We start from the raw sequence: 23,835 nt of genomic DNA, 5'->3' as shown, positions 1-23,835 counted from the left end.
GGCTCCAGGCTCTGAGCTGTCAGCACAGAGACCCAACATAGAGCTCAAACTCGAGATCATGACCTGAGCCGAAGTTGGATGCTTAACCTTAACTGACTGAACCACCCAGGTGCCCTGAAGTAGTAGTTTTCTTTCTTTCTTTCTTTTTTAATTTGTTTTATTTTATTTGTTTTAATGTTTGTTTATTTTGGGGGAGGGAGGGTCAGAGCAAGAGAGGGAGACAGAGGCTCGGAAGCAGGTTCTGTGCTGTCAGTACAGAGCCTGATGTGGGACTTGAACTTAGAAACTGTGAGATCATGACCTGAGCCAAAGTCGTATGCTTAACTGACGGAGCCACCCAGGTCCTTCCCTAAGTAGTAGTTTTTACAAATAGGGATACTGACATTCATTGTTCATGTAAATGCTGTTCTTTGTTTTTTAGTCAGAAAGATATTTATTACATAAAACAATTAGAAACAGCCTACATAAAATTTGGCATTAAGATGGTAGAATGCTATGCAGTGGCAAAAGTGATGTGATAATACATTTGATGACATCTCACAGACCTTTGTGAAGCTAAACATACTAAGCACTCCCATAATGTATTCATTAGGAAATAGTTCCTTCGGTAAGGCTGTAAAGTAGCCTAGGTCAGTGACTTCCCTTCTGAACAGATGAGGAAATTGAAGCCCTCAGGAAAACTCCTCAAGTTAGGGATCTTGCCTGAGCTCTGAAGAGCTCGCTTAACCAGGGCAACGTAAGTCTCCAGACTCAGCTACCCCTACTCTTTCCACTTGTTAGTAAAAGCTGTGGTGGTATTTCTTCTGGTTTGATTTAGACTTGACTTTGCTTGACTCAGATGTCAGAGTCACCTTTTAATTTTCAACTTTTCAGTATCTTAGGCTTAGTGATTGGTACTTCTGAGATTATGAAAACTATAGTTCCTTGCTTTCTGCTGGAAAATATCTAAGAATAAAACAGGTATTAGGTCCCTTCTAAAGGTAAGTAAATATTAATCTAACAAGTTAAATTAGATTTAAAGCCATTGGGTAGTATTAAAAATTGTGCATTGAATTCATGTAATCATCCCTTTGCCTATATTTGATGGTTTGTTAATTGGGATCTGTAATTTGGCTTTTCTTAAATGTAAGTGCACTTTTTAAGTATAAACAATAAGTTTGGCATAAACATTTTGCCGTTTTTCTACTGCTAAGTTCTGGGAGAATTAATCATAATACCAGTTTGAGTCATATTTTCATCTTGTTTTTAGAAAGGCTAACAAAAAATGTTTATGATGATAGAAATTAAAGATAGTAAAAATGAATTGCCCAAGTACAAAATGAATAGTAACTGTAAGATTTACTACTTGCAGATATGCATAGATAGCCACTGTAGTCACTTAGGCACCAGATCAGCTGTTAAGAAAAAAAATCTTTGAAGTTATATGGCTTTTAGGGTTAGGAGAAAGAATGGAAACAGAATTAGAGAAAGAAACCTGACCCTGAGATGGGTTTCTAGACAGAGCTGGCATACCTTATGGGCAGCCCTACACCAGAGAAATAAACTGCTGGAATGTTTTCATTTATTGTGTTACACTGTTTAGATTCTACTAAATAAATTTTAGTTTAAGCATTTTTATTTGAAAAACCCATAATAATCTCCAAGAAGGTTTGCTGAGTCCTTTAATTCTGAATTGATCTAGTTGCTTAACGCTGTCGAAATCTCTTGAATTAAGGATAACAATTTTAAGGGACTTGAATTACTAGGGAGAGGTCACTAAAAGGCATAAGAGCTCTATAGTAAAAGGTGGAAGGGGAAATGTCAAATATGTAAACATTCATTAATTTCTTTACAGTTTAACCTTATTGCAGTTATTTCAAGACTGATTCTGTGCTCTTAGCCAGATATCATTATTTGTTAAATTTTACATTGATGTCACTTAAATTTTTATCCTTGACTTATTTTTAATTTTTATAGATAAAGTGGAGAATTTTAGTGAAGAATATGAAAAGAATAGTCACCATATTTACAAAAATGCTGAAGACAGTACTAAGAAATCCAATGCAGAAACAACAGTAGCTTCTGGATACAAAGCTGATGAAATCAAGGAAACAAATGATACTTGGAACTCCCAACTTGGAAAAAGGTCAGAATCTCCATCAGAAATATCTTCCATCAAGGGATCTGTAAGAACTGGTTTGTATGAATGGGATAATGATTTTGAAGATATCAGATCAGAAGATTGTATTTTAGGTTTGGATAGTGATCCTCTTTTGGAGATGAAGGATGAAGATTTTAAAAACCGGTTGGAAAATCTAAATGAAGCCATTGAAGAAGACATCGTGCAAAGTGTTCTTAGGCCAAGCAACTGTAGGACGTACTGTAGGGCGAATAAAGCAAAATCCTCACAAGGAGCATCAAATTTTGATAAGCTAATGGACGGCACCAGTCAGGCCTTAGCCAAAGCAAACAGTGAATCAAGTAAAGATGGCCTGAATCAGGCAAAGAAAGGCAGTGTAAGTTCTGGGACCAGTTTTAGAGGGACGGTTGGACGGACTAGAGATTACACTGTTTTACATCCATCTTGCTTGTCAGTTTGTAATGTTACCATACAGGATACTATGGAACGTAGCATGGATGAGTTCACTGCATCAACCCCTGCAGATTTGGGAGAAGCTGGCCGTCTAAGAAAAAAGGCAGATATTGCGACTTCTAAGACCACTACCAGATTTCGACCTAGTAATACTAAATCCAAAAAGGATGTTAAACTTGAATTTTTTGGTTTTGAAGATCATGATGAGACAGGAGGTGATGAAGGAGGTTCTGGGAGTTCTAATTACAAAATTAAGTATTTTGGCTTTGATGATCTCAGTGAAAGTGAAGATGATGATGAAGATGACTGTCAAGTGGAAAGAAAGACAAGCAAAAAAAGAACTAAAACAGCTCCATCACCCTCCTTGCAGCCTCCTCCTGAAAACAGTGATAATTCCCAGGACAGTCAGTCTAGTACTAATAATGCAGGTAAGACTTAAAAAAATTATTACAAGTAAATGCATTTTTAAGTCAACAGCTACTGAGTTTCTGCTTAGGTACTTAATTTTAATTTGTTATGTTTAATTTTAATAGAAGTATTATTTAGAACCACAGATTGTACCTTATCCAGAGGTACAGTGTTTTAAATGTTCATAATCAAGTTCCACATTGTAAGGATCAATTTATAGATTGGGTCTTTTAATTTTGTGTTTTAATTTTGCCTTTAGCACTTGAGAATTTTAAAGTGTGTGTACAGGGATATTAGACATCTTGATGTTTCAACTTTGAAAATCCAAATGCAGTTGGGGACTTGGTAGATTTTGGACATTTAGAACTACATAGATAATAGATGGTTTGTAATGAGGGAAATATTAGAAAATTAAAATTGATTAAAAGCATTTGTAGTTGGCTCAAAATTAAACTAATGTTTTAAAACATTGTCAAGAAATCTTAAGTTTAAAGTTAAAAGGTAAATGTTAATCTTAAAAATCATCCTCTTGAGTTGATTTAATAAAATTGAAAAGTGCTAGTTAAGTATTTATTCACTCTTACCAGTGAAAATTTAATTTGTCTCTTAAGATAGTAGAGCCAGTAATGACTGGAGGCTCTCAAGGAGTTGATAGTTTCTACTGTGAGAGACCAACACAAGTAGGTTAGCTTCGCTATAATTAAGTCACTACCTGACAAGGGCTTAGTGAAGTAGATTGATTGTTGAGTGAGGAAGCGTAAGCAAAAGCCTCTGGGATCCAGGGGCTATATTTATATATATTTAACCAAATAACATAGTTTCTCTGTATCGCTTTACTTGTTAAATAACGTTTTTGTCTGTTAAGTCATATAAGAAGTGTCCTTATGGTGAATTAGAATTCTAATAGTATTCTTACATATAGATTCTTGTGTACATTATAAGTCATACTTGAGACTACCTAATGTTTTGCTTTATTTGGCCTAAAAATAGTTTTGTTAGATTAGAGTCACTCTTCAAAACTAGAGGCATATAAGAATAGTCCCTAAGGGCTCACTCCTTACTCCTCTAACTGTAAAAATTAATAAATAAATAAGGGGGTTATCAATTCAGCCAGTGTTGTCTTGAATCTCTTCTGGAGAATTGAAGTTTGCAGCATCCTTGCTAGTCACATGAGATGACTGGGCAGACAGCTTAGGGTTGCTTTGTCAAGAGGATGATAGTAATCATGCACAAAACCTGAGCTCCTTTCTTCCTGCAATTTACTTAGCTCTTCTAACTTTGGTAGCAAGTTATTTTGATCAGCAATTAAAAAACCTCTGGCTGAAATTTACATTTTGGGGTAATGTAACTTTTTAAGCTTTGAAATGTGAGGTCATCAGGCTCCCTTTCAAAAACTTCTTTCATATTACTACCAAATAAAATTAAAAAATTAGAGACCATTTGATACATCCAGGGTCTTCAACTGATGTATGAAATCGCAAACATTTTTAAAAAAATTTTTTAATGTTTGTTTATTTTTGGAAGAGAAAGACAGAGCATGAGCAGGGAAGGGGCAGAGAGAGGGGTACACAGAATCTGAAGCAGACGCCAGGCTCTGAGCTGCCAGCACAGAACCCAATGCGGGGCTCGAACTTATAAACGGTTGAGAGCGTGTCCTGAGCCGAAGTCGGATACTTACCTGACTGAGCCACCCAGGTGCCCCATGAAATAGCGAACATTTTTAATGGTTGGGCTAGTGATAGTGAAAAGTCTTCCTATTTTACTTTTTTGTTTAGGCTAGAAGAAATTTAACGGCTTAGGAATTTATCTAATTATTTGGTTATTTTTGTATGAAGACCCACAAATCATTGAGCTACATTGTACTAGGTCATTTTATATCTTTTGCCAAAAATAGCTTTTTTTTTTTTTTTATGTGACTTTTGTGGGTGCAAGCAGACATTCTTTGAAGGCCAGCATGATTCAGTATACTTAAGCTCTAGAAAAATGTTAAAGGTAGATAACTGTGTGTATATTTAAACTAGAATGCCCAATGTCAGTGTCCCTAGATACCCAGCAGTTATTTTAGAAAAGAATCGGTTTTGCCATTTACAGAAAATAAAACTGAAGCACATACATACTAACTTGGTTTCTGATTTTCTTCTAAAGTTGGGGTCGGCAAGCAAGAGGGTGAGAATGGCAAAATGAGACTTACTATCGTTAGGGATATTTTGTCAACTCAATGGTGCTTTTATTCCTGTATTCTTTTACCCTGCAAAATGCCACTCCCCAAATGTTCATAGGTTGTTTGGTAGATAATTTGAAATATTGGAAAGCTAGCTAGTTTTGATTACCATTTCAGAAAACTTGGATTTTACAGAGGATTTGCCTGGTGTGCCTGAAAGTGTGAAGAAGCCCCCAAATAAACAAGGAGATAAATCAAAAGAAAACACCAGAAAGATTTTTAGTGGTCCCAAACGGGTAAGTAAAGCATTATCAGTGATTTGTATTATTTATATATTATTGGAGGACTCAGTTCTGGATTTTTTAATCTGAAAATTACTAACGAATTTTGGGTTCAAAGGATGTAAGTCAATTTTTAAAAAAATTGTAAGCATTTTTTTGAAGTGTGGTAAAATATATACTTAGCATAATTTTTATTATATGTACAATTCAGTAACGTTAAATACATTCACAGTGTTTTTGTAACCATCCCGTTATCTATATCCAAAACATTTCATCATAGCAAAAACTCTACCCATTAAACAATAACTCCCCCTTTGTCCTCCCAGCCTGTGGTAAACACTATTCTACTTTTTGTCTGTATGAATTTGCCTATTCTAGTTATCTAGTATGAGTGGAATCTTACAATTCTTACCTATCTGTGTCTGGCTTATTTCACTAAGCATAATGTTAGGGTCCATCCATATTGTAGCACATATCAGAATTTCAGTCCTTTTTTATGGTGGAAGAACGTTCCATTTTATGTATATACTACATTTGTTGTTGTTTTTCAAGGATATTTTATTGAAGAGAAGACCAGACTCTGCCATCCACTGGTACAACTCCTCTATTATGTGATATAAATATATTGAAGGTTACTGTTTGTATTAGTTTTAAGCCATAAACTGGCTGGCTTAAAACCTGTTTATTCTGTCACAGTTCTGCATGCTAGAAATCCAAAATTAAGATGTTGGGAGGGTCTTGCTTTCTAAAAGACACTAAGGGGGTTATTTGTCCTTGCCTCTTCCAGCTTCTGGTGGCTCCAGGTGTTGCTTGGCTTGTGCTGCATAACTCCATTGTCTGTCTCCATCACATGGCCTTCTCCCTCTTTCCGTCTTCTTTCTCTTAGAGGAACATTTCGTATTTATCACATTGTGTTTATTCATCTGTTGGTGGACACTAGGGTTGTTTTCACCTTTTGGCCATTTTGAGTCCCTGCTTTCAATACTTTTGGATAAACAGGAGTAGAATTTTTGAGTGAGTAGGTGTGTGTTTAGCTCACTGTTTTATACCTTGACTAAACCACTTTACATTCCCACCAGCAGAGGGTTCCATTTCCTCCATGTCTTCACCAACACTTATTTTCTCGGTTGTGTTGTGTTGTTTCATTTTGTTTTGAAGTAGGCTTCACGCCCAGTGCAGAGCCCAGTGTGGGGCTTGAACTCACACCCTGAGATCAAGACCTGAGCTGAAATCAAGAGTCAGATGCCCAACCACCTGAGCCACCCATGTGCTCCCCCCTTTTTTCTGATAATAGCTATTTTTTCTTTCTTTCTTTTTTTTTTTTTTATAATAGCTATTCTAATGGGTGAGAAATGGTATCTAATGGTTTGATTTGCATTTCCCTGACTAGTGATGTTGAGCATCTTTTTGTGGTACTGAGTGGTCATTTGTATATCTTTTTTGGAGAAATATCTTTTCAAGTCCTTTGTGCATGTTTGATTTTTTTTAAATCTTATAAAATTGTTCATTAACATTTTTTAATGTTTTTATTTATTTTTGAGACAGAGAGAGACAGAGCATGAGCAGGGGAGGAGCAGAGAGAGGGGGAGACACAGAATCTGAAGCAGGCTCCAGGCTCTGAGCTGTCTGCACAGAGCCTGATGTGGGGCTCCAACTCACGGAATGTGAGATAATGACCTGAGCTGAAGTCAGACGCTTAACCGACTGAGGCACCCAGGAGCCCCTAACATTTTTTAAAATTTAAATCCAAATTAGTTAACATACAGTGCAGTAATAATTTCAGGAATAGAATTTAGTGATTCGTCACTTACATATAATAATACCCAGTGCTCATCCCAAGTATCCTCCTTAATGCCTCTCACCCCTGATTTTTTTCCTTAAATTTTTTTTTAATTAAAAAATTTTTTTAAGTTTATTTATTCTGAGAGAGAGAGAGAGAAAGAGAAAGGGAGCATGTAGGGTAGGGGCAGAGAGAGAGAGAGAGAGAGAGAGAGAGAGAGAGAGAGAGAGAGAGAGACTTCCAAGCAGGCTCTGCATTGACACATCAGAACTCACGAACCGTGAGATCATGACCTGAGCTGAAATCAAGAGTTGGGTGCTTAACTGACTGAGCCACCCAGATGCTTCTTTGTGCATGTTTGAATTGAGTTTTTGTTGTTGTTGTTGTTTGTTAATAGTTCTTTATGTAGTCTAGATATTAATCTCAGATAAATAATTTGCACATAGATCCTTCATTCTGTGACGTGTCCCTTCATTCTCTTGATAGTGTGCTTTGATGCACAAGTTTTTAATTTCAGTAAAGTCCCAATTTGCTTTTTCTTTTGCTGCCAGAATGTGATTGCCAAATCAGATGCATGACTTTTCCTTTATGTTTTCTCCTAAGAATTTTATAGTTTTAGGTCTTTGATCCATTGTGAGTTAATTTTTGTATATGGTGTAAGTTAAGGGTCCAACTTCATTCTTTGGGTGTGGGGGGGTGTCCAACTTCATTCTTATGCATTATGTAAGTCATTTAATATGGTCCAGCATGGGTATTCAGAATAATTTGCTTGACTTTACCTGTTCAATAAAAAATTCCTTATATAACTTGTTCTTTGTTTTGTTATTGAAAGTTGCAAGTTGTCAACATCTTTTGCAGATTGAACTGCTTTTGAGTAGCTCAAGAATGAGTAAAGCCAAGTCTTACGGCCTCATTTTAGTTTTATTCTTTTACCTCTGTAAAGAGCTAATTGGGAATCTTCTCAAAGTAATTATGCTATACTTTTGTACCCCTTCATGTGACCAACCCCTCACCAGAAAAAAAAAAAGTGCTTGATGCTAATTTTTTTTAATTTAATTTTTTTTGAACTCGAGTTATTTCTTTAATCTTTTTTAATGTTTATCTTTATTTTTGAGACATTAAGAGACAGAGCACGAGTCGGGGAGGGGCAGAGAGAGAGGGAGACACAGAATCGGAAACAGGCTCCAGGCTCTGAGCTCTTAGCACAGAGCCCGGCGCGGGGCTCGAACTCACAGACTGTAAGATCATGACCTGAACCCAAGTCGGATGCTTAACCGACTGAGCACCCAGGCGCCCCGGTGCTAATATCAATAAACTTAAAACTTCAGAGCTTTGCTCTGGGGCTAGAGCCCAGGGGCCAGGGCAGTGTGGAATATAGTCTGTATGGAATATATAGACTATAGTCATTAATGCTTAGGTGCCGCTTTTGGTTTGTATGAAATTGTGCATGGCATGTGTTAATTCCAGAGCAATAGTTATCAACTTCTTTGGTCTCAGGATTACTTTATAATCTTAAAAAATTTACTGAGAATCACAAAGAACTTTTTTTTTTTAAAGACCTTTTGATTATATGTGCAGATCAGTATCAAATTATAAGTGAAAACATTTCAAAACATATTAATAATTCACTTAAAATGACAACCCATTACATGTTAGTATAACATTTTATTAAAATTACTTTCTCAAAGTGAGAAAAATAACATTGTTTTACATTTTTTTGCAAATCGTTTTTAAAGTTTGGCTTAATGAAAGACAGCTGGATTCTCATAGCCCCTGCATTCAATATATTTCATTAATGCTGTTTTGGTTGAAATATATGAAGAAAATCCAGCCTCACACAGATAAGTATTTTTAATAGCCTTTTCAGGTAATTGTGAATGTTGTTCTTCCATAAGATACCAAGACTCAACAAATAGGAGTTTCTTAAAGATTAGTTGCAGTTTGGAATTTAAAAGCATGCCAGTGAACCTTTCATATTGTCACATTGAAATCTGTCGGTCTTTCACTTTATTTTTTGTCTTCACTTTGAATGGAATTTTTACACGTACATACTTTGTAACATCATCTATTGGTCATTTGGAAAATACTGGTTACACTGATTTATGTGCAGATCTTTCAAATGGTGACACAACTCGTTATATGGTATCAAAATCACAGTATCACTGCCAAAGTCATCAGAAGTCTTAAGTATTGGGAAGCTATCAGTTTCATAGTGGTAGGTAAAAGGTCTAAAATTTTAGTTGCTTAAAAGTTGAAATTTTTTCATTGGCAGAAGACTTCAGGGTGAATGACAGTGATAGGTCCACTTTGTTCATATTTGAGAAAATGTGTGCCTAATACCAAGTCTGTATTACAGACCTGTAAGCATAGTTTGTCAATTAGTTTTTCAGATAGAGAATGGTGATCCAGAGGTGCCTGGGTGGCTCAGTTGGTTAAGTGTCCAACTCTTGATTTTGGCTCTGGTCATGATCTCAGGATTGTGAGATTGAGCCCATTATTGGGCTCTGCACTGAGTGTGGAGCCTGCTTGGCATTCTCTCTCTCCCTCACTTTATGCCCCTCCCCAACTCTAAAAAAGAATCCTTCATCAGAAGCTTTTTCTTATATGAAACTGCATTTTATTTTTAAACTACGAAGTATCTGGCAGTAAAGAATATGACTGCTTACACAGTTTGGAGCCCCTATCTAGATTCATGCTAAGACTCCAACAGCTTTACCTGTTGTTTACTATTGTTTTCGCACTGTCCTCATGAATGACTAGACAGTGAAAAAGGCAAATAACATCTTATTGTTGTGAAAATGGTTGAGTTTCGTGGATGCCTAGCACATGTTTTGAGAACTGCTGATTTATAGCATTCTACTTTATTTTCCTCCCTCTAGACTTTTTATTATGAAAAGTCAAAATATTTAGAAAATGTGAAAGCAGTATGATGAATACCCACATCCTCTATCTAGATTGATTCCCAGTTAATATCTTGACTCAGTTGCATATACATGATCTCCTCCCCTACCGTATATAAATGTATGTGTAACTTTTTTCTGTCTTATTTGAAAGTTGTGGAGTTATAGATGGCATACATTTTTAAAGAAAAAGGACAATCTCATATTCAACTGTGGTGATATGAGTACAGTACTTGAAAAAATTAGCAATTCTTTGCATTGCCTGGGTGGCTCAGTCTTTTAAGCATCCAACTCTCGATTTCAGCTGAGATCCTGATACTGTGGTTTGTGAATTCAAGGCCTGCTCTGCATGCTGACTGTGCAGAGCCTGGTTGGCATTTTCTCTCTCTCTCTCTGCTTGCACTTGCGTGTTCTCTCTCTAATGAACTTTTTAAAAATTAGAAATTCTTTGATATTATCTGATATCTAGCCTGTATTTCATTTTCTCCAGCTATCTCCTGATTGTCTTTTAGTTTTTCTTTTTCCCTCAAACCATAATTTTTTAGTTGTTAATATTTCTTGAGTCTTAAACAGTCCCATCATCTTTTAAAAATTCTTGTGGCACTGATTTTATTTTAACGAATTCATGTTATTTTTCTTACAGAATGTTCCACATTCAGAATTTATATGATTTTTCCTCTGGTGATGTCTTTTAAGTCATTACTCCACTATATTAAAGTAGCATAGTTGCATAGACCACTGGAATTCTGTAAGTTTGATTAGGTTTGGGTTAAACATTTTGACAAGAATAAGTCAAAGTGATAATTGTGTATGCTGCTTTACATCAGAAGCTACATAACACCTGGTTATTCTACTCTTAATATTGTTTGACCACCAAATGAAGGTTGTGATCACCAGCTCTCCAATAAAGGCATATTTTTCCTTTTATAATTTAGTAATAATTTAGAAGTAAGCTTCTAGGTGCCACCTTGGCACCATGCGAATATCCTGTTCCCCATTATGTTTCACTTCATCATTTTAGCATCCACTGTTGCTTGCATCATTTATTACACTGATAGTTGCAGAATGGTGAGATTTCTAATTGCTGTTTCTTCCTCATTTAAAAACTGGAATTCTGTAAAGAATGTTCTTCCTCCTCTCCCTACTCCTTTGCTCTCATTCTCTTCTACCCTATAGGCTCAATACTTTTTTTAAATGTTTGTTTATTTTTGAGAGAGAGCACGTGTGCATGCATGGTGGGGGAGGGCAGAGAGAGAGGGAGACTGAGGATCCAAAGTTGACTCTTCACTGAAAGCAGAGAGCCTGATGCAGGGCTTGAACTCACATTCTGCGAGATCGTGACCTGAGCCGAAGTTGGACGCTTAACTGATTAAACTGCCTACATGCCTCAAGACTCAGTAATTTAAAAAAAAAAATTTTTTTTAACATTTATTTATTATTGAGAGACAGACTGTGAGCAGGGGAGGGCCAGAGAGAGAGGGAGACACAGAATCTGAAGCAGGCTCTAGGCTCTCAGCTGTCAGCACAGAGCCCGACGTGGGGCTTGAACTCATGAACCGCGAGATCATGACCTGAGCTGAAGTCGCACTTAACCGACTGAGCCACTCAGGTGCCCCTCAATTTTTTAAAAGAATTTTATTTATTTTTTTAATCGTTTATTTGTTTTTGAGAGTGAGTGAGCAAGCAGGGGAGGGGCAGAGAGAGAGGGAGACAGAGGATCCAAAGTGGGCTCTGTGCTGACAGCAGAGAAGACTCAATAACTTTTACTTATTAAATGTATTTACAATAGATTTGGCCAGTGTGAACCATTTCAAGGTATCTCTTGTGTCCTTTTGCTATAACCCCATCATCTTTTTATTTTATTTTATTTTTACGATTTTATTTTATTTTTAAAAGTAACCTCTACACCTAATGTGAGGCTCAGTCTCACAACCTCAGCATCAAGAGTCGCATGCTCCACTGACTGAGCCAGCCAGGAGTCCCAACCCCATCATCTTTGAGTACTTCCCTTGCTTCCTGCACAAGAGATGACTTGAGATTCATCTTGTTTTTTTTTTTTAAGTTTATGTATTTATTTTGCGAGAGTGCCGGAGGGGCAGAGAGAGAGAATCCCAAGCATCTGCACTAGAGGCACAGAGCCCGACACAGGCCTCAAACTCCTGAATCATGAAATTATGACCTGAGCCAAAGCCATGAGTTGGACACTCAACTGACTAAGCCACCCAGGCGCCCCTGAGACTCCTCTTATATTTTACCTGTTTTAGTTACAGAATCATCCATTTATGCAAGGATCCTTGGTTCTTTTTGTATGGGTATAGTATTTAGAAACCCAGATCTGAATGCTGGCTGTATTTGTTTCTTATAGTTTCTTTTGTTGAATGGAGCTATGAAACATGTAGAAAAAATAAACTATGAGTTCATGTTAATAGTTTTCATTTCAGATGTAAGATTATGAAAGTTTGTACTTAGTTTACGTGCTTTATTCTTACAGTATATGTTATTTTTAAAATGGCGATACTAGTATTATTATGAAAAATAAGTACATTGAGTGAAGTTTAAGATTTTTCCAGTTCTTGTGGTCTTTAGATTATTTCACTAAGGTTGAAGTCATAGTAATGTGTTCCCAAATTTTGAAGTAATTTTATCTTGTGTGCTTTTGTTAATTTGATATTCATTTGCAGTCATTTTTACTCATTTGTGTTCAGGTTTTTAACTTAGTTTTAATTTTAATATTGGAGTCATTTCTTTGCTACTAATGTGGCTTAGAAGGCAGCAGTGTATACGTACTTGACCTGATTATGAAGGAATCTGTCTGGTCTAAAGTAAATCGGGTCATATAACCTAGTAGGCTGAAGACCTATTTACTGTTGATGGATAGTATCTGAGAAAAATTCAGAAAGTGTTTGTTAATTTATAAAACCAAAAGAACTTATGAAATTGAACTCATTTGAAAAATGTAATATGGGTGAAGCACACCTAAAAACAATAGTCCTAAATAACATTTTATTCCCTGAAGAGGCTTAACTTCAGTAAGTGTTTTGATTTCCTTTTTTAACAGCCTACTGAAATATTTGCTGAAACCCTCTTTATTTTAAGTGGGATTGTGTCAGAATTTCTTCACATATATTAGTGCTATTTAGGTGGAGCAGCAGTTTTCAAAAAGAAACTTTGATCATTACAGTACCTTAATAAAAATAATAAAAATGTTTTAGATCCCATGGAAGTTACATACTCTTATGAAAATATCTAGGTAAAGGATTTAGAAGCTTACTTCAGGAAGAGAGCAACAAGAAGTTAAATGGTATAAAATAGCTCATAGGAAATAGGTCATCCATTTACCTTCAGGACACTAAAAGACTACTTCAGAGTTGTTAAAAAGGAGAGAGCCATTGAGAAACAGAAATAAGGGAAATTTTACCTATAGAGTTTTGATGAGTATAAAGGAATAGAGGAAATAAGTGGATCAAACTTTTAAGCATTTAGTTAAAGCATATGTGTAAATTAATACAGTGGAAATGATAGGTGTTTTATATATAAAAATTAGGATTCATGTTGTCTGTGCAAAAAAAATAGATAAGCTCAATTCTCAAAGGAATTTTTATGTAGGTTACCCCAAATCTCCAGAGGAGAAGGAAGGGGGGGGGTAAGTAGCTGGGTGTAGAAAATGTTCTCAGCCGTTGTTCCCGTTTTCCAGTTCTCCATTATAATAGAAACACCTTCATGTAGCTGATAGGTCACTGGGAGTATCTGGGTCTTCTCTAATCTGATTAGATTTAAAGACACTAATGACCTCATTTCCAAGTGAAGAGGTGGCTTGTGGTGGCAAGCCTTCCTATCTATTGGGCTTTTCTTAGGCTTGGTACTGTGGATGTTTTGGACTCAATAAATCTTACTTGTGGTGTTGGCCCTAGTAAATTGGAGGATATTTAGTAACTGGCCTCTATCCATTAGATGCTAGTAGAACCTGCTTCCCACTCCAACCCTTCTCCCCACTGCCCAACCCACCACCAGTTGTTTCAACCAAAAATGTCTGCAGATATTGCTAAATGTCTTGTGGGGATCAAAGTGGGCTTCCCTCCCATTGGAGTGTGTGTGTGTGTCTTGAGAATAAGTTGCAGACTTGATGCCCATTATTCCTAAATCCCTTAGTCTGTACTTTTAAAACACAAGAGCACTCTCCTCTGTAGCTACAGCATTCCCATCAAAACCAGGAAGTTGGTTTGACATTGATACTGTAATACAGTCTAAGTCACAGATCCCATTCAGATTTTACCAATTGCCTCAATAATGGCTTTATGGCAAAATAAATGCCCTGCATTTCTCCCAAAGAGCCCGTAATCCAGTCCAGAATCACATGTTGTGTTTTGTTGTGACAAGTCTCTAGTCTCCTTCAATCTGGAACATCTTTCTTTCTTGGTCTTTCTATGGCTTTGACAACTTTGAAGGGTTAAGATCAGTTATTTGTAGAATGACCCTCAATTTGTGTTGTGATTTAGGTTATATGTATTTGGTAGAAATACCACAGAAGAGATGTTCTCATTGCATCATATCAGGTGGCACACAGTTGTGTTTGTACCATTACTATTGATATTAACTGATCCCTTGGTGTTGGTCAGGTTCCTCAGCTTTCCTTATTAAACTTTGATCCACTAGTTTTAGCACTCATTCTTGCCCAGATCAGTTTTTTACTGTGATGGTTGTTGAGTGATTTTTCCTAATTACATCATTCCTTCTACAGTTATTAGCAGTTGGCCTTTTCCTCTAAGGTAGATCTTTTCCTCACATCCATGTATGTAAGAATATGTGTATGTATATATTTATATATTCATTTCTTTATGTCAGTATGAACATGGATTCCTGTTTTATTTAATCATTTGTTACTGTTATTAAAAGAAAAATTTTTGTAACGTTTTATTTATTTTTGAGACAGGGAGAGACAGAGCATGAACAGGGGAGGGTCAGAGAGAGGGAGACACAGAATCTGAAACAGGCTCCAGGCTCTGAGCTGTCAGCACAGAGCCCGACGCAGGGCTCGAACTCACGGACCACGAGATTATAACCTGAGCCGAAGTCGGCCACATAACCGACTGAGCCACCCAGGCGCCCCTGTTACTGTTATTTAAATGATACTATCATTATTTCAACACTCAGATTGTTGTGGATTTGGCAGGTGGATGTTTCTTCAAACTGACTTGTGATGTGTCCAACTATTTTGCATTTCTTACTGACCTGCTGAGATGTTCAAAACTCATCATATACATTCCTAGCCCTGACATCACCCATTTATCTAAAGGCCCCTGTTTTGTTTCAGTGGAAAAGTGGAAAATGGTATTTAGAAATAAAAGTCTGGTCATTAGGTATGGTTGTTTCTTCTGTGTTGTCATTCTAGGCCTTTGAGTTGACAGAGCTGGGAAGCATGTAAATATATGCATCTCTTTCTCTCTCTCCACATGTAAATATATGCATCTCTTCCTTCCTTTCTCTCTCTCTCTCTCTCTCTCTCTCTCTCTCACACACACACACACACACACACACACACACACACACACTTTGTATCTATATTTAGAACCATGAGTTCACACTGATAACTCACATTTGAGTGTAACACCATGTTTTATTCTAGCCTTTCCACATTTTACTTCACTTTGCTGACAGAAATCTGGTTTCCATTATTGTCAACATATTTATATATTTTCTCAATCTTCATGTAATAACCAGTTTCCTGACAACACAGGTCATCTCCTCAGCTTTAGTGCCACTAGTCAAGAGGAGGTCCCTCTTCCCTCTCCCCATCTGCTCATGTTAGAAAACATTAACTTTTTTTTATTTTAATGTTTGTTTATTTTTGAGAGAGAGAGCATGAGCAGGGGAGGTGCAGAGAGAGATTGAGACACAGAATCTGAAGCAAGCTCCACGCCCTGAGCTGTCATCATAGAGCTGGATGTGGGGCTCGAACTCACGAGCGGTGAGATCATGACCTGAGCCGAAGTCGGATGCTTAACTGACTGAGCCACGCAGGCACCCTGAAAACATTTATGTTTTAAGTATGCTGCTGTGATGATCTTTCCCAGCACCTAACCAGGGATACAGAGAAGGGTTGTTCACAGGATTGAGGGCTGGGTAGGGGAACACATGTGGCAGAATGAAGATGAGCAGGGTGAGGAAAACTTCTGGTAAGAGTATAGTTGAGGGGCAACCTGGGTGGCTCAGTTGGTTAAGCGTCTGACTCTCGATTTTGGCTCAGGTCGTCATCTCACGGTTTGTGGTGCCCCGAGTAGAACTCTGTGCTGACAGTGTGGAGCCTGCTTGGGATTCTCCCTCCTTCTCTCTCTGTCTCTCAAAATAAATAAAGGGCGCCTGGGTGGCTCCGTCAGTTAAGCATCCAACTTCGTCTCAGGTCATGATCTCACGTTCATGAGTTCAAGCCCCACGTCGGGCTCTGTGCTGCCAGCTCAGAGCCTGGAACCTGCTTTGGATTCCATGTCTTTCTGTCTGTCTCTGCCCCACTCACGCTCTGTCTCTTTCTCAAAAACAAACATACATACATAAACAAACTTTACCAAAAAAAAAAAAAAAGAATAGTTGAAATGATTACCCAGAAAAGTTGTCACTTGCTAGGGAGGGAAAAAATGAGAGTTTGAGGAATTAGGTTGGAATGTATCTGTATTTAAGTGCCTGTTGTTTCTATATATGGTTTTATTGGTCATTTGTCAATTTTGATGCCTTTTTTTTTGTTTGTTTTTAAAGTGCCATCCTGGGGCACCTGGGTGGCTCAGTTGGTTAAGTGTCAGACTTAGGCTCAGGTCATGATATCATGGTTCGAGTGTTTAAGCTCGGCATTGGGCTCTCTGCTGCCAGCATAGAGGCCACTTCGTATTCTCTGTCTCCCTCTTTCTCTGCCCCTCCCCTGCTTGTACTCTTTCTCTCTCTCTCTCTCAGAAATAAATAAACATTAAAAAAAAAAGTGCCATCCTATTTCTGATTGTTGGATATCGTTTTCCTGCATTCTGTTATTTGCAGTTGTCATATATGTGCTAATATACTTAATTTCTTTTGCTTTCCCTGCTTTTTGTTTGATTTCTAGCTTTCCATTCAGCTGCTGCCTTTCTGCCCTCTTTTCTTTCTGCCCCATTATCTGTGTGATCATCCTAACTAATCTTCAGTGCTTGGAGGGTTATATTTTACCTGGGAGTTTGGCCATCTTATTTTGCTAGTAAAGACTGCTGCTGGGTCACTGATGAAACTAATTGTATTTGTCAGTCTCTGTTTCAGTTCTCAAATACCCAGTATCTTCATTTTTATCATTTTCCTATAGTTTAGTGTTGGGCCCATCTGGTAGCATCTTTTATCTGACTCTCAAAGGAACTTTGTGGACTTTATTTTTTTCTTCCTTTCTGTCATTCAGTATGATACTGAATAGTGGGCTTCTGAGTAATTGAATTAAAATTTGATTATCTGGGGCTCCTGGGTTGAGGCAGTTGAGCATCTGACTTTAGCTCAGGTCATGATCTCATGGTTCATGGGTTTGAGCCCCATGTTGGGCTCTCTGCTGTCAGTGAGGAGCCCACTTCAGATCCTTTTGCCTGCCCCCCCCCCCCCCCCCGCGCTCTCTCACTTTCTTTCAAAAATAAACATTTAAAAAAAATAAAATAAAATTTGATTATCAGTGTAAATTGTGGCTATATATTATACTTGTTAAGATTACATAAAGCTGCAGTTTTTAAAGTTAAGTGTAACTTTATAATTTTATAAGCCCATTTTTTTGTTTCATAAAATGAATTTATATAGGTTGTCAACTCTTACAACAGAAGAGATTTTTAAAGGACAAGTAGTTCCACCTCCCACCCAAGAGCAGATGTTCCTTCACAGTATCCTTCAGCAGTTAAAATTCACTCTCATGAAGTAGCTTATTTTTCTATCAAATTGTTTTACCCGTGATTACCTTTGTTCTATGCCTGGGGATTCACTGATCATCCTGGGATCCAGTCATCAAGGTGGTAGTGTGAAATTTACTATATTCTCATGGACTAGAAACCTGAGATATAAATGAGTGTGGTGCCTGGAAGAAAAAAAAGAGACTAGCCATCAGCTTGCTAATGGGGGTACTGGCCAAAGTGTACAAGTAAAAAGCCACAACTACCCATTTATAGCTCCTAGGTGGCTGATCCAAAGAGTTGTTGAAGCTGAGCATGTTCTGGCTGATCCAGGGTGTGAAAGAAGGTCAGTTTTAGTTGGCTTTTCTTTGTGATTGTTTTTATTATTAAACATATAATACTTGCTTTCACTGTGTTAGGTGCTGAGGATACAAAAAAGAATAAGTCTGTAAAAGGCTGTCTGAGGTAGAATGTTTTTCTCTCTGTGAGAACTTTTGGTTAGTCTTAATATTTCATCATTGTGTTTGTTTCAAAGCAGAAGCAACTGTCACCTTTTTATATAGGTAGAATTTAGCTTAAATAGTAAATCAGGTACTTAAATTATTGATCTGATTTACATAAAGACTTAGGAAAATACAAATTATTTTCTTGATTAATTCTTGTGGGTTTTTTTTCTTGTAATATTTTAGTCTGGAATAAAGAATAAAAGTGCTATTAATCTTTTCATTTTCTATAGTTCAAGTGCCTTTAAAGTTTGAAAGTTCAAAATATTTTTCTGTAACTTATTTCCCGGAAAATGAAGTTTGAAATGAAAAAATAATAGCTGTAGGTTATCAAGAACCTGATAGCTTTGACATACATTTGACACTTAGCCAAAGAGTGTGTACATGCGTATTAGGGTGCTTATTTTTTGGAATTTGTCTTTCCAGTTTGTAATATATTTTATTTAGAGTTCATCGGATTCAGACATCCAGAAAACTCTTAGCTAGACTTTATTTTCTTGATGCTCTGATGACTTCATGCTAATGATGATCACAAGTTAACAAAAGATGTGTAATTTTTTGAGGATGGTGACCATATTTTTTTACCTTCACATTCTCAGTGTCTGAGCTATAGAACGAGTTCATAAATGTTTATTGCTGGGGTTCATGGAAGTATCTTTCAGCAAGGAATATTTAGTACTAAATATGTATATATATATATATATATATATATATTTATTTATTTATTATTTCAAGATTGGTAAGCCTATCAGATTTGGAAAAATTTCAGCCAATATCCTTCGAATACTTTTTTCTTTATCCCCCTTTCAGAACTTGAGTTACACTAGTCCTACCTCAGTCAGCCAAAAATCAGCTGCTAAAACCTGTAGTCTGACAGAATGTTATTGACTTATGGCAATAAAGCATACTGCACACCAGAAGAATGATGGAGCATCTTACCAAAGAATAGTTTTTGTAGAATTTTGGGGGAACTGGGGAGTTTGGGTGAAACTTAAATGAAATGGTGTCTGAGAGGCTCACAGCAAGGTGGTACTGTTCGTGAAGAGATCAATTTGAGGTTTGGGCTGCAAAGTGGACCCAGGGGTCCAGTTTACTTGGAAATTATGAAGTTAAAGTAATTGTGGGATGTTGTGTCCAGAAACTCTTTATTTAAAGCTGTGCATCTCTTCAAAGTAACTTAGATCCTCCAAGCTAGAATGGGATATTTTCACCTTTTTCTTTTTTTTAATGAATCAAAAATCTGTATTACCATATTTTTAATTACCTGTATAGCTAACAATACAGTGTTCTATTAGTTCCCATAGTATAGGGATTCAGCAGTTCTGAACATTACTCAGTGCTCATTGTGATAAGTGTATCATTAATCCCCATCACCTATTTCACACATCCCCACCCACCCACCTCTGCATTGGTAGCCATCAGTTCTCTGTAGTTAAGAGTCTGTTTGTTTTCTGTTATATTTTTGATTGTTTCTGCTATTGCATTTTGATGTTCTGTAGTGTGTAGCAGGTATTAATCCCAGCCATTACAATTTTCATCTCTGAAAGTTTAGATCTGTTTTGTATTTTTATTGTCTACTTCACATATTCAGTATTTCCTTTATCTTAAATATCTAGAATACAGTTATAATTATTTTTTAATGTTCTTGTCTACTGGTTCTATCATCTGTATTGTTTCTGGGTTTGTTTCTGTGGATTGATTTTTCGTATTATGGGTCGTATTTTCCTACTTCTTTGCATGCCTGATAATCTTTGATTGAATCCTACTCATTTAGGCTTTTACTTTGTTGGACGTTGGATATTTCCTTATATCATTTGACTTATTCTGAGATACATTTATGTTTGATCCTTACAAGGCATTTAAATTTTAGATGGGTGAGCAGCTTTTAGGGTTCACCCTCCCCCCCCCCCAAAATATATCACCTGATTCCCCTGAATTACAAGGCTTTTCACTGTGGCTAGTGGGGACATGAACTTGCCCCAGCTCTGAGAAAGAACAGCCTAGGAATTGTTTCCTTGCTTTTCTGAGGGAAGTTCTTTCCCTTAAGTATTTTCTTCACATATTTGCTCATCATTACTCAGCTACATATTCGGTGGGGCCCCTTTGTATATCCAGAGTTCTTTGAACAGCTCTCTTCTCTGGTACTGTGCTGTACAAACTAGCCACCTTCATCTCCCCGGGCTCCTGGTTCCATCTCCATAAGAGAGACTGCTACTGGTTGGACTGTGAATTCTTCCTTCCTGTGTCACTCCCTGGGAACTCAGGCAATTATAGGGCTTACCTTATATATTTGCCTTCTTAGGGATCATTGTGCTATATGCTATTTGATGTCCGTTGTCTGAAAACTGTTTCATAGATTTTGTTCAGTTTGTTATTTTCATGTGGCAAAGTGAATTTGGTCCCTGTTACAACATTGTGTCCAGAAATGTAAACTCTAGATTCATGTATGTGTTATTATGATAGTCATTATGTTCTATATCCTTGAAGTCTAAAAAATAAGGTTTTTTTCTCTTCATGAGGACTTAATAAAAGAATTGGGGCACGTGGTGGCTCAGTCAGTTAAGCATTTCTCTCTCTCTCTCTCTCTCTCTCTCTCTCTCTCTCTCTCTAACTTTTTTTAAATGCTTATTTATTTTAGAGAGAGAGAGAGCCAGAGTGGGAGTGGGGGAGGGGCAGAGAGAGAGGCAGGCATAGAATCTGAAGCAGGCTCCAGGCTCTGAGCTGTCAGCACAGAGCCCGATGTGGGCCTCAAACCCATGAACCATGAGATCATGACCCGAGCTGAAGCCTGACACTTAACTGACTGAGCCACCCAGGTTCCCCAAGCATCTGACTCTTGGTTCAGCTCAGGTCAAGATTCCATGGTCCCTGGGATCGAGCCTTGCATCAGGCTCCAGGTTCCAGAGCCTGCTTGGGATTCTCTCTCGCTCTCTTGCTCTCTCAAAATAAATAAGCATCAAAAAAAAAAAAAAAAAAGCATATAAGGATTACCTCCAAAACTAATGGTCCATTCTTGTTTCTGTCTCTTGTTTTTTCTGTTTTAGCCTTTTAATTTGACTTGATTTGAAATTTTATATTAAATTGAAATACAGTTGTATCTATTTATGCTTAATTATGATTTATATGTTGCCTATATAAAAAAACATTGGAGAAAATATACAGATAGAAGTTTGGTAGGACCAGGTTAAAAATAAATGAGGAAATTCTATTAAGAAACAGTAAGGAATAGAATGAGGTAAAGACAAAATTCAAGCCTTTTGTCTTGGTAGATTTCCTAGGGCCTACCACAAATACAACTTCAAGCTTAGAAGCCGGGGCAGAGATGGTTGTTAGTGGCCCCTTTACTTTTTAGGAAGGACTATTAAAAATAGAAAACCCTTACCACCCTTGGGCCAAGTATGGGTTATATTTTGATTTTTTTCTGTATCTCAACCAAGTAAGGTATTGCTATTAAACTTTCATTTGTTGGGGCACTTGGCTGGCTCAGTCGGAAGAGCATGTGACTCTCGATCTTGGGGTCATGAATTTGAGCCCCACATTGGGTGTAGAAATTATTGGAAAAAAAAATAAGCCTAAAAAAACTTTCATTTGTTATTGGTAGGTTACTTAATTAACAGTATTTAATTTCAGCTTATTAGTGAAGGATATCTTTATCCCTTCCCACTTGTAAGATTGCCTGTTCTAAGGTTGTATTCATTTTTTTATTACTCTTTGACTTCCTACTTTCTTTAATTTATCTGCATTTGATATAATTGCTTCATGGAAATTAAAATATTAACTGATACAATGGTAAAAGATTTCTACCTTGTTTTATTTTTAAAGTTAAAAATTTCTTTTAATTTAGTAAGAGAGAGAGAGAGCATGGGCAGGAGAGGGGCAGAGAGGGAGAGAGAACCCCACACAGGCTCCAATGTGTCAGTGTGAGATCATGACCTGAGCTGAAAATGAAGAGTTGGGCGCTTAGCCAGCTTAACCAGGTGCCCTAATTTCTACTTTCTCTATTTTACAGGTTTTCTAAGTTTACTTATTTTGAGAGAGAGAGAGAGAGAGAGAGTGCATGTTAGTGGAGGCATGCGTGTGAGCAAGCAGGATCTGGGGAGGGGCAGAGAGAGAGGGAGAGAGAGAGAATCCCAGCATTCATATTGCAGTTGGTGCAGAGCCTGATGAAGGGCTCAAACTCAAGAAGCACGACATCATGACCTGAGCTGAAATCAAGAGTTGACAATCAACCAACTGAGCTACCCAGGTGTCCCTAAGAGAATTTACATTTTTTTTAATTTGGAAAATAATTTAAATTAAAATTTTTTATTTGGAAATACTTCCCCCCCCTTTTTTAATGTGTTTATTTTTGAGAGAAAGAGATAGAATGTGAGTGGAGAAGGGGCAGAGATAGAGGGAGACACAGAATCTGAAGCAGGTTTCAGTCTCTGAGCTGTTAGCACAGAGCCTGATGTGGGGCTCGAACCCACGAACTGCAAGATCATGCCCTGAGTGGAAGCCAGATGCTTAACAGACTGAGCCACCCACGTGCCCCAGAAATATTTTCAAAACTACAGAAGAGTTGGAAAAATAAAATAGTACAAAGAACACTCCTTATCCTGACTAACTTAACATGTATTTTTTTCATTTGTTCTGTGTCTATATTTGTCTGTATACATCCATATACTTGCATACTTTTTTTTTTTTTTTTTTTTTTTTTTTTTTTGGATATTTAGGTCACATATATCCTGGCCTTTTACCCTTAAATACAGTGTGCATTTCCTACTCAGTGCTAGGTCCACATCATAGTACTCAAACTAGTAAATTTAACATTGTTCCAATATTTTTACCTAAACTGTTGTTTCAATTTAGTTAGTTGACACAATAATGTCCTTTGTAGCATTTTCTTCTCTTCTGGTACAGGATCCAGTCTAGGGTGAGGTATTTCATTTAGCTGTTAAATCTCTTTAGTCTCTTCTAAAACTGGAGTATTTCCATAATCTTTATCTTTTATGACTCTGACACACCTGATCCCTTAAAGAAAAGGCATCTCATTTTGGTTTAGTCTCAAGCTTTATCTTGATTGGATTCAGGTTATTCATTTTAGATCCAGATACTGCATAAGTGATGGTGTATTCTTTTCAGTGTATCACATCTGGAGGATGTTCATTATGATCACCCACACAAGGGGTTGTCTATGCCTCTACTGTATATAACTGTTTTTTTTCCCTTGAAACTAAAAAGCAGTCTTTGAGGAGATACTTTAAGACTATTCAAATACCCTATCTTTCATTAGACTATACTCTTAGATTTAGTATACATGATGATTCTTTGATGATCCAGTGTTTATTACTATGCTGGTTACAAAATAATCCCC

The 23,835-nt window shown here is 37.0% G+C and overlaps 1 protein-coding gene across 3 annotated transcripts in view; it reads left to right on the top strand.

Moving 5' to 3' along the window:
* The window catches only part of WAPL (WAPL cohesin release factor), a 90,870-nt gene that overhangs the window by 26,813 nt on the left and 40,222 nt on the right, over window positions 1-23,835 (top strand). For 2 of the 3 annotated variants that reach the window (XM_053207646.1, XM_027062468.2), the window contains exons 3-4: window positions 1,957-3,000; window positions 5,319-5,437. In XM_053207646.1, the coding sequence (XP_053063621.1) occupies window positions 1,957-3,000; window positions 5,319-5,437 (1,163 nt within the window). The remainder of the gene's footprint in view (window positions 1-1,956; window positions 3,001-5,318; window positions 5,438-23,835) is intronic. The other variant, XM_027062469.2, reaches the window with a different exon arrangement.

This window comes from Acinonyx jubatus, chromosome D2, assembly GCF_027475565.1.
Source record: "Acinonyx jubatus isolate Ajub_Pintada_27869175 chromosome D2, VMU_Ajub_asm_v1.0, whole genome shotgun sequence".
In the NCBI taxonomy this organism is placed as follows: domain Eukaryota; kingdom Metazoa; phylum Chordata; class Mammalia; order Carnivora; family Felidae; genus Acinonyx; species Acinonyx jubatus.
The sequence above is the reverse complement of the archived record's forward strand: the minus strand, read 5'-3'. Positions and strand labels throughout refer to the sequence as shown.